The 11,293-nt window shown below is 40.0% G+C and overlaps 1 protein-coding gene across 2 annotated transcripts in view; it reads right to left on the minus strand.

Moving 5' to 3' along the window:
- SAMSN1 (SAM domain, SH3 domain and nuclear localization signals 1) overlaps positions 1-5,053 on the minus strand; it is a 106,388-nt gene extending 101,335 nt beyond the window's left edge. For both annotated transcript variants that reach the window (XM_056560856.1, XM_056560855.1), the window contains exons 1-3: positions 5,020-5,053; positions 4,777-4,863; positions 3,212-3,291 (exon numbers count right to left, since the gene is read on the minus strand). In XM_056560856.1, the coding sequence (XP_056416831.1) occupies positions 3,212-3,291; positions 4,777-4,863; positions 5,020-5,053 (201 nt within the window). The remainder of the gene's footprint in view (positions 1-3,211; positions 3,292-4,776; positions 4,864-5,019) is intronic.
- Between the last annotated feature and the right edge of the window lie 6,240 nt (positions 5,054-11,293).

An 11,293-nucleotide genomic window follows, 5' to 3' on the forward strand; every position in this document is an offset into this window, starting at 1 on the left:
ACACATACTACATTTTTATTGTCGGCTAAATTTTTTGTGCCCTGCCCGTCCACATAAATTGTTCCCTGTTTAAAAATTAATAAAAATGTTGTAAAAAAAAAAGATACATTTTGTTAAATACTTTTTTTTCCATCACTACTGTATCATTTTCATTATATATTTTTTTAATGGTACCCTACAAAATTTGATAAAAAAAAGGTATCTCCATCACTTTTTTGGATCACTAAAGTCTAAAAATGAATAAAAACTGCCGGCAAAAAAGCCAAAGTTAAAACCCACATGGCGTTTTTCTTGGTGTTTTTTCACTGCCATAGACTTCCATGGGAGGAAGATGCCAAGATTTTCCCGATAAAAACGCCAAACTAGGGTTTTTTGAAAACCAGCCTCTGAGCCCAAAATAGCTGAAAAACGCCAAACTGAAAAACACCAAGTGGATCAGCATTTTGAAGTTTACTATTGACTTGCAGCTAACATCTAGAAGTGACGTTCTTTCGCAAAAAAAACGGCATGCGGCAAAATGGGCGTTTCTTACGTCATTTATGCATGAAAATCCTCAGTGGAATTCTAGCCTAATATTGAATATCACTGAGAGATAAAACGTTATTGTAACTGGTTGTAAATAATTCCAGATCTGCTAAGATTTTCCACTTAGAGAGGGGAGAAAGAACAGAAACAAAGCATTTCCACTGTCAGCAGAAGAGGCCACCAATTGTAAAGTGTCATTGGTGAAATAACATGGATGAACGTAGATCACTTTGTCGCGTTTTACCATCATTTTCTCTTTCTATCGAAATTTATGTGAAATATAAAATTAGCTGTAATTCAAATCTGAAGCAAAAAAATAAATAAAAGCACCCAAAGGGTTGGTGATTTTAATTTTTTTTATAAGCGTTGTATGTATGCATTATAGATGACATCTATAGCTTACATGGTTATTATGGTTGTATGTGAAATTCATTCCTGTTAATTCTGTTAATCTGAAATACTAACATAAGACAAACAGTAAAGAGATAAATATCTATAGATAACTGGGTCTTCCGTTTAAATGTTCTAACATTATCTATACAAATGGTCAAAATAGAAACCACAATATCATTATATTTTTTATTGTCTCTTAAAGGGTAGCTATCGTTTTATGAAACTTTTGACACGTTAGATGTTTTGGTTGATGGGGGAATCTGGTGTAGTGTTTTCCACCGAATATTAAGAGCAAAGGAAAGCTAGAATGCCCCAATGGACGCACACTCAATACACTATGATGCAAAAGTACAAGTTTATTGACACAATATTCAAATATCCAGAAAGACACTATAAAAACATTTAAAAAGGGCTACAAAAAGCCACACTACAACAGTGGGACCTGTAAAGATCACCACTGGACATGGGTATGACAAGTGAGGGCCCCCTTAATAATCAATCAAATAAACAATACAGTGCTGCAATAAGGACAAGATGGAAGAATGATAAATATGACAAAAAATATAATGATGTGCTGTACACAGAATCACCACAATATGCAGGCCACAGATGGAGGAAGAAGGGCAGGTAACCCGATTAACCCATGTCCACAGGAGCGAACCGGGTTCGCTCCTGTGGACATGGGTTAATCGGGTTACCTGCCCTTCTTCCTCCATCTGTGGCCTGCATATTGTGGTGATTCTGTGTACAGCACATCATTATATTTTTTGTCATATTTATCATTCTTCCATCTTGTCCTTATTGCAGCACTGCATTTATTATTTGATTTATTATTATTCATCTTGTCATTTTATTTTGGTGCGTGCATCATTTTGGTGTATCTGTTCATTGTTCAGGCCACAGTACTGGTCTAGGTTTAAGGGGCCCTCACTTGTCATACCCATGTCCAGTGGTGATCTTTACAGGTCCCACTGTTGTAGTGTGGCTTTTTGTAGCCCTTCTTAAATGTTTTTATAGTGTCTTTTTGGATATTTGAATATTGTGTCAATAAACTTGTACTTTTGCATCATATTGTGTATTGGGCGTGCGTCCATTGTGGCATTCTAGCTTTCCTTTGTTCTTCATTGTATGTTTTTTTATGCCGCATAGCACCCTGTTATAATTTGAAGTGCATTTTGCTTGAGCCCCCCTCTCCTAACTCTTTCCACCGAATATTAGGCTAGGTTCACATGCCGGAACTTTGGTGCAGAATTCCGCTGCAGCAGAGTCCTGTTGAATTTGATTGATTCTACTGCCCAGTGCCCACGGTGGAATTTCCATGCCAGATGTTTCTGGCATGGAAATTTCATTTTCCATGTCTGCACAAAGAATTAACATGCAGAGACCACACAGAATGTATAGCCATCTACGAGACAATGCATTCTTGTGCGGTCCTAGCGTGGGCATATGATGCCGGCACCCCGCAGTTTGTGGATTGTCCGCACAGAGATTTCATGTTCGGACATTCCGTTGTGAGAACATAGCCTATGGAGAGCTAAATCAAGCCAAACAAAAACACAATGTAATGCTTCCTTCTCTTTTTACATCCTAAGTTGCACCCTACATCCTTTGGCCATATATAATCCTTCAGTATTGGAGCACGTAGACTTCATTAAGTAAAAGTGGCAACCATCCTGCGGGATCCAAAGTTTAATTAATAGGTACATAGTTTACTTTTTTTTTTTAAGTTGAATTTTATACTACAGCTCCCCTGCTATGGCCCCACAGTAATCTTTATTGGTGATAACAGCTGAGCACTGGGGTTTCAGCAGCTGGTACTATCATTGGCATTAAGGAATTGTCCAAAATAAATAAGAAAAGCTGCTAGGGTTCCAAAATAATAAAATACGCCATACTCACCTGTCCAGCAATGCCGCTCCAGTCCTGCCTGGTCTTAATGTTTATCTACCTGATTGACGCACTCTCCTTGGTCTATTGACGATGTCCTGAACATACTCCAAACTACAGTACATGCTAATAATTGGCTGCAGTGGGTTTGGAATGTCATCAGAAGAACAGGGGGAACACTTCATCCAGGGAAGTAAACCCAAGCAGCAGACTCAAGTATTGTACATACTACATAGGTTATTTTTTGGGCACTGAGCTATTAGACGGCCATGTGTATAGATACTTCCACCTGCTGCAAGAGGACACAGCCATGACATGTTGTGCAATCTACGTACTATACAACATATACCTTTTTATTTGTCCACCATTCCATGTTATTTTGTATATAACAGTATTTTTTTTTTACCTGACAGAGATTTTCTTCAGTTGTTTTCCTAGTAAGTAAGGTTGTCCTGTCTCCCATCATATAATCGTCTTCTCTGAGATCTACAATGCATACATGGAATAGTGAAACTGTTTTAAGATGATCACCCAAAATTGGACAAAAAAAATAAACATTTTCACTTCTCAAAGAATGCACAATAAATGGTGGAATATAGCGTCAGTATTCCTGCGGAATATAGCGTCAGTGTAAATGGTTCTTCCGCAAGACTCGTTCACACTGAGCAGTTTCTGCGGCCGACAATTCCGCCGCTGAAATTGTTCCGCTCAAAGAAAGAACATATTCATTCTTAGAGCTGATTTCCATGAGCACTGGTGTCAGCGCAGTGCCGCGTGGTCCTACCGCCAAAGAATTTTGGCATAGGCTGCTAAACTGAATCTCCGCTAGCTGAATTTCGCGAGTGGAGATTCAGCGAGATTTATCCAATGTGAACGCATGCTTAGGGTTACTATGAGCTCATATGCTTTCATCTCTTCTAAGCAAGACCCAACTTTAATATATACTCTGATGCATAGATATAGGCTCTGAGGCACAGCTTTCCAAACCCCTCATCTTGATTACACCCGTTTTAGACATTCCGAATTGTGACAAACCCCTCGCTATACCAGTAATTACACATATCACGATGCACAACGTGATACCAGTATCAGCAGTACAAATGTGGCTGCTATCCACCTGTGCCATTTCATCACCCCCTTTATCACCCCCGGTGCCACAAAATCAACCGCTTCATAACCTCCTGTGCCACTTCAAAACCCCCATTTGCCATTTCATCACCCCCTGTGCCATTTCATCACCCCTGTGCCACTTCATCAGTCTCTTCATCATCCTCTGTGCCATTTTATCACCCCTGCATCACTTCATCACTCCCTGTGCCACTTCATTAGCCCCTTCATCGCCCCCTGTGCCATTTCCTCCCCTCTCTGCCTCTTCATCAGCTTTTTCATGACCCCCTGTGTCATTTAATCACCCCCTGTGCCATTTCCTCTCCACCTGTTTGACCTTATCACCCCTTGTGCCACTTCCTCACCCCCTACATACCTTCCTTGTGCCTTTTCATTTCCCCTATCACCACCCCTTGTGCCATTTCGTCACGCCTATCATCACCCCTTGTGCCATTTCATCATCCTCTGTCACTTTACACCCCCCCCCCCTCTTGAGCTGCCCTTATGTCTCTCAGTGCTCTCTGGTGCAGGCTTTGTGGCTTGGCGTGTCAGAAAAGGGACGTCCTTCTGGGTGACACTGATGTAAGATGTCCTCTCGCTCTGCTCCTTGGCATGACAACATGGGTGTCACTCGTCAGAAGTCCCCGCTGCCAGCACTGCTCAATGATTTAAAGTGGCTGCGGTTCAGTTCAAGATCAGGCAGCATAGGGCGGGACCAGTTAAGAACAGTGCGGACAGGATGGAGCGTTCTCGAGACACACCAGGGTACTGCTGCCAAACAATAATGTGTTGCAACACCCAGTTTGGAAAGCACCTGTCTGAGCGGATCATATCAAAATACATTTACACTTATGAATATGTTACCTTCAATGGGACAGTGTCTTCTGAGGTAGGAATCATTGTCAGGTCTCCTAGAGGTAAGGTAATGTGTAGTTCCCCCGACTCTCCTGTCTGAGATCAAACACAGGGACACATGTTATGGACAGCACTAGAGGCATTAGATGAATCACAAGTGTTTTCTACCAAAGGAATCATTGAAGGCCTTAGACAATTCAATGTCGGAAACACCTTTATGGTGAGCAATAAAGTTTTGGAAAATTGAATTACCAGAGGTTCCAGCTCTTCTATTACCTCTTGACATTGGGGGAGATTTATCAAAACCTGTCCAGAGGAAAATTTGCTGAGTTGCCCATAGCAACCAATCAGATCACATTTTTCATTTTTGAAAGGCCTTTTAAAAAAAAATGAAAGTAGCGATCCGATTGGTTGCTATGGGCAACTCGGCAACTTTTCCTTTGTGCATGTTTTGATAAATCTCCATTATTCTTATATTAGGCTAATATATTATATTGGTCATTAATAAATTGATCTATTGATCGTACAGTCTATGAAATACAATTGATCCGAAGACTTATTGACTGAAGGTTGTATAATGTGTTAATAGATTAAACCTGCCCTGTTACTTGTATCTATCTTGCATATCATTAAATGTAATGATGAAGCATATACTGCGGCACACATACACTTCATATTAACACATACCGAATGCATCATTTTCTGAGATGGATTTCTGTATGAGCGACCTGAATAAAGAGAATATAAGTTAGCAATTACATTGATTTATGATCAATATTTACAAATCTCCAACATGGTGCACCAGGGAGAAGCATAGGGCGGCATGCTAATTCCCCTTTTCTCTAATACAGTGTGTACCAACCAGTGTGACTCCAGCTGTTGCAAAACTATAACTCCCAGCATGCCCGGACAGCCAACGGCTGTCCGGGCATGCTGGGAGTTGTAGCTTTGCAACAGCTGGAGGCATGCTGGTTGGGAAACTCTGCGCTAATAGTTGTGCCAATTCTCAATGGTTCATTGGAGGATGGACATCTAGTATACGGTTTAAAGGAAAACTGTCAGCTTTTTCCCCCCACATTAACCAGAGGTTCTGGCTGGTAGTGCGGGGGACGCTGATCAGTTTGATGCTTATCGTGCCCGGATCCGACGCGCCGTTCGGCCCTAATCTTCTATTTTCGGGATATGCTAATGAGGTGCTAACAATCACCGGCCGGGCTAACTGGCACTCTGACGTCAGTGCCGCCGGCCGCAGCACCGCCCAGCTCATCAATATTCCTTCCCTCTCTCTTCATTACAGAGCAGGGAGAAGAGGGAGAGGCGAAGAGAGGGAAGGAATATTGATGAGCTGGGCGGCGCTGCAGCCAGCGGCACTGACGTCAGCGTCACTGACGTCACTGACGTGAGTGCCAGTTAGCCCGGCTGGTGCCAGTTAGCACCTCATTAGCATAGTCCGAAAATAGAAGATTAGGGCCCAACGGCGCTGCGGATCTGGGCACGATAAGCATCAAACTGATCAGCGTCCCCCGCACTACCAGCCAGTACCTCGGGTTAGTACGGGGAGAGAAAGCTGACAGTTTTCCTTTAACATTAACAAGAATAGTTGTGTTTATTTATTTGTTTATTTATTTATTTAGTTAATTTATTTTATTTTTGTAGTTGAAGATATTAATGCCAGGAAAAAGTTAACTAATGTTTTGCTTTGAGTTATTCACTATTGCAAATGCGTCAAAAAACATCTTATATTTATCATGTTGTAGTATATACCTACATGAAATAGAAACCTCCTAAATGCAACAATATTAAATTAAGCAGGAACCGAACCATCCTTATAGACACCTACAATTCCTTGCAATAAAAGAGAAACCAAATAATATAAAAATATTTTTTATTGATAATTTAAAATAAGAAAACATTCCATACAAATATTCCATAAAACCTATACACATATAGGACCAATGAAAAACAATGGGGGTTAAATCCTTATTACTAGAGAGAGATAAACCTTTCTAATGTTTGGTTCTGCCGGTTTGCCGAACTGTGACAGAACTAGTTCTGCCCAAAAATGTGTGTATACCCCTCTCTAAGAGCCCAATAAGCCCTGCAGGTCACCTGAAGGGTATCTATGTACTTCTGAGCTGTTTTAAAGGCAAAGTTAGTTTTAAAGTTATAGCAAGATGAATGGCTATGGGTAAATGGATGGTACCTGGTAGTAACTAACAGGTTAAACAGAAACACTGTGTGCTACTGGATGCTTTCTGAAATTAATGTCCCAAAAATATCCCTTTTTGGAGGGAGATGCCTGCTGGTGTTCATATGCACACAGAGGTATCAGAAGAAGCAATGGCTTTTTTCTCAAGTGGTACAAAAATGATCCCTTTTTGGGAGAAGCAACATGTTTTGTCCTGGAAAAATTAAGAAGCAATGGCTTTTTACAAACTATGAAAAATAATTCCCATTTTGGGGCATAGCAACAGGATCATCAGCCTAGAAACTGTACAAAAGTGTCACAAAACCCTCTTTATACAACTTTGTCACAAATAGTGTAAAACAAAACAATTAAAAACCTGTTACACTTAACTTCTAATTAAACCAGATTTTGCACTGACAGAACAGATGCAGAATGCTCTCTGCAGCTATATTACAATTTTTGTATATGTGTAGTCTTACGCCTATCTGTGTTGTTCACTGCTTAGTGTCCCTCACAGAGATCTTCACCTAACACCTGCTATCTCTAAAATGGCTGCTGAAGCTATGTGCATGGGCTTTTTATAGTGGCTCTGCCATCACCCCGAAACTACTTTCTGATTGGCTGTGAGAGCTGTTTAAAGGCATTATGCAATTCACTGAAGCCCTGTGATGCTTCCTCTTTCTGTGGCTGTAGCTGATGTTATTTTAGCTACGTTCTGACTGAATTCAGTTTCTGCAGGCTCAGTTTGCTCATTTCTACATATTACACTCTGTCCATAACAACAATTCATGTACATACACACACCAGTTGGTAACTATGGAAATGTGACTAACATAATAAAAGTGCACTGCTATATAACACTGTTATTGCACAAATGTCTTGACAACCAACGCTTATTTAATCAACTGCAGCATATGCTATAGCAAATTGATAAATATTCATAAATTCATATATACCATGTATATCCACATAAACCCCTTGGTATGTATGGTAATGTGATTAGCAAAAGAAGATGCAGTGCTGTATAACAAAGTTATTGCACAAATCCCTTATCAAGTAACGCTTCTATAAATAACATGTGCTATACAAATTTGACCCCCTTTAATGAACTCCCTATGTAAAGGTAGGCACACTTAAATGTGTCAGAATAGATAAGCCAAAAACACTTCCAGTAATATATATATATATATCAGCCAATTGGCCAAAGGTAGCAGCTATACCGGTTTGCATACAGTATAGATCAAAGTTACTTGTGTCCTCCCACCTCACCCTCCAAGGTATTTCTCTTCCTTAATTTCTCTAGGAGTCATAAGGCGGGCATGCAGAGGCAACTATTTATGTACCTGTGTGTAGATATAAGATATTTTTGAGCCTTGCTTATCAAGGAGGAGTGGCTTAATAGCAAGTGGGCATGGCTTTATGGGAAGGGTTTTGGCTTGTGTGCGACTCCATGAGCCAAAAATTTTACCAAAATTGTGGTCTAACATACTGGTGTGGTGTAATTGGTCTAAACTTAAAGCGTTGCTGTCATGTAAAAAAAAACAAAAAACTTTTGGCATATCAAGATAAAGACACAGGATAAAGTTTTCCTTTATTTTCCACTTACTTTTTATGAATCTTGTTTGTATCAGTAGCATTCACATCTGACAGTTCCTTCAAACAAAAAGTACATTTTTTAGTAGTAATAATCACATGGTATGTCTATAAGGTTCTGTTCACATTACATTTGTGATCTATGTTCAGTCTATATGTCAGAAAACGGTTGACATCAGTGCAGTGTAAATTTTACCACTTCATGACTCGCTACACAAATACCTCTGATGAATGTATTTCTGTACAGGAAACACGTCGGGCATGGTAAGAGGTTGTTTCAAACCATCAAATATGAACTCTTGAGCTTTGTGTGTGTCATTACTGTTGCTACTATGTTACAAGCATATCTGGCTGGTACTGCTTGACTTCTTGATATGGAATCTGCTTGGAACTACATCAATAAACATTAACAAAAAACTGTCTAAGCATTTACGTGTGAGGGTATTTGTACAAAAGTGAACCTAATGCTGCTTTATTATATAATGAGGGGCATGAACAGGATATATGGATACAAGTTGCTCTAAATGATGTATCATTGGATGGACTAAGCAAGATTTAGGATTCTGGTATTAAATGGATGTATCACACCTAAGAGGTGGACCTGATAATTGGTATTGTGGTAAGCCACTGGGGTAGGGGTAATGCAGTCAGGGTATTGCTTCAGTATATCAGGCGTTAAGGTTAACCCTATAGTTTGTGACGCCAGGCTGAGGGCTAGTATGCTGAGATAATTCTCCGGCCTATCACCGCCCTTCCCAGTAACGACAGGTGCATATGAATAATGACTGAAGATCCACAAGATAGTTGAACTTGAACTTGGATACACTTTACTTAAAGGCTTGCGATACATCCAATGAACAGTAACAGTCTCATCAATACATTCTCTATACACTTCAGTGACTGGCAGTTGTTGCGGACCTTGACTTGTTTTATAAGTCTCTAGATTTAGGGTTAATTGCGAAGATCCGTCCGGATTTAGGGGATTGATACGGTCCGGTGATCTTGCAGAGTGCTTAGGGATTGATACACTCACGGTTTGGTAACGATCAGGCGTTGTCGCAAGGCTCGGGCCTAAACTCACTGATGACAGCAGCGCAGATCCTTCTCTCATGAAAGCCCGAGAGCGAGCAATGGCCGCCACTCCCTTATATGGGCAGGGGCAGGGCTGTTTTAATTGGTCCGAATATCTGTCGCTCACTGTTACAAGGAATTGTGGGCACAATACGTCACAGGGACCTCCAAAAGTCCTTAAGCAAAAAAACCATAGAGTTTACCTGATCACGTGACCCGCAGGTCCTGTTAGGCTCCGTACAGGTAATTAACCACTTATATACATTTGTACATTTATATTTATATAAATCCTGAGTAAACTGTAAGATAACTAATATCTAGATGAGAGGTGACAAGGGGTGGACTAAATAAGAAGGACCCCAACGTCCTAGGGACTCTGGATATGGGGACCTATATACAGGTACCGTATAGGATGCAGTACCGGAACACCACAGTATATACAGTTGAAAATTCTGCACAGTGTATCATTATATAGTATATATATATACATATACATATATATATATATATATACACATATGATAAAGGGCTCAAGTGTAGTACAAATTCATGCATAAAAAGTCTTAGGTAGTGTTCAAGCTACCATCCTCAATGCAGCCATTGCTTTATATGTGCTAGAATGGATATAGATTTTCTTTAACATAAAATCTTTTAATTATTGCAAATCCTCACTTCTCTATTACATAGAAACGCCTAGGCCAGTGTTATTGATGCATGGCTTCCTTCTTGGTTCTTAGTGCTGTGGACATAGATCTCTGAGAGGGTTCTGTATCACAACCTGATACATCGGTATAATTTATGACTTCACGTGAAGCATAATTTATACATTGTGACCAAGAAGAGCCCAACTGGCACCTACCATTTCTGCTATAAATGGAACAAATCATTTTTTACTACAGTTTTCTACATAAATGTTCATTAGACACTTGTAAATATACAATAGGTCATGTAATGCTTCTCCATGATTGTCATAAAGATGTGTGAAGATTTATAGGCCGTTTACACTTCAGTGAAGTCAGTGTTTCACTCTAACTAGGAGTCTTGGGGGGAAATATATCATTGGCTTTACACCACTTCAATGTTCTAATTGTCCCTGCAAATTTTGTGCAATTGCATTTTTTTGGGTGAAAGTTTCGGTAGAACATCTTTCAAAGGTGTCTACTAAATAGCACCATACCCCACTTTTTTGCAGTGGATCTGTATTTATTATTTGCATAAATTAAATTTAGAAGTGTTTTTTCTTGCGCATAGCCTACTTTTTTGCCTAAACTTACAGCACCTAAGAGGACACGTACAAAAGTGTCAGATGCCAGAGCTTAAACCAATCTCTGCAGCTCACCGGTTTGTGCACCTTTTTGGTAAATTTTGAGCAACTGTGCAAACAATACACCAAGCAAGGGGTGAAATCTTTACTACCTTACACCAACATTGATAAATGTCCCCCATGCAAACTGACTGGGAATGTATGCCAAGCCAATGATGTCTCTGCATTCCATAGCAAAGTGCTGCTGGGGAGGAAAAATCCCTAACACAGCTGTCTGCAAATGGGAATTATTTACTTCTGGAGAGATTTCTGCCTCAACATACATTCCCAGTCAATTACCAAGATTTCTAATTGAAGTGAAGTACTGACTTTAACCCCTGAAGGACAAGGGGTTTTTCAGTTTTTGCACT

Source organism: Hyla sarda, chromosome 2 (genome assembly GCF_029499605.1).
Source record: "Hyla sarda isolate aHylSar1 chromosome 2, aHylSar1.hap1, whole genome shotgun sequence".
NCBI lineage: Eukaryota > Metazoa > Chordata > Amphibia > Anura > Hylidae > Hyla > Hyla sarda.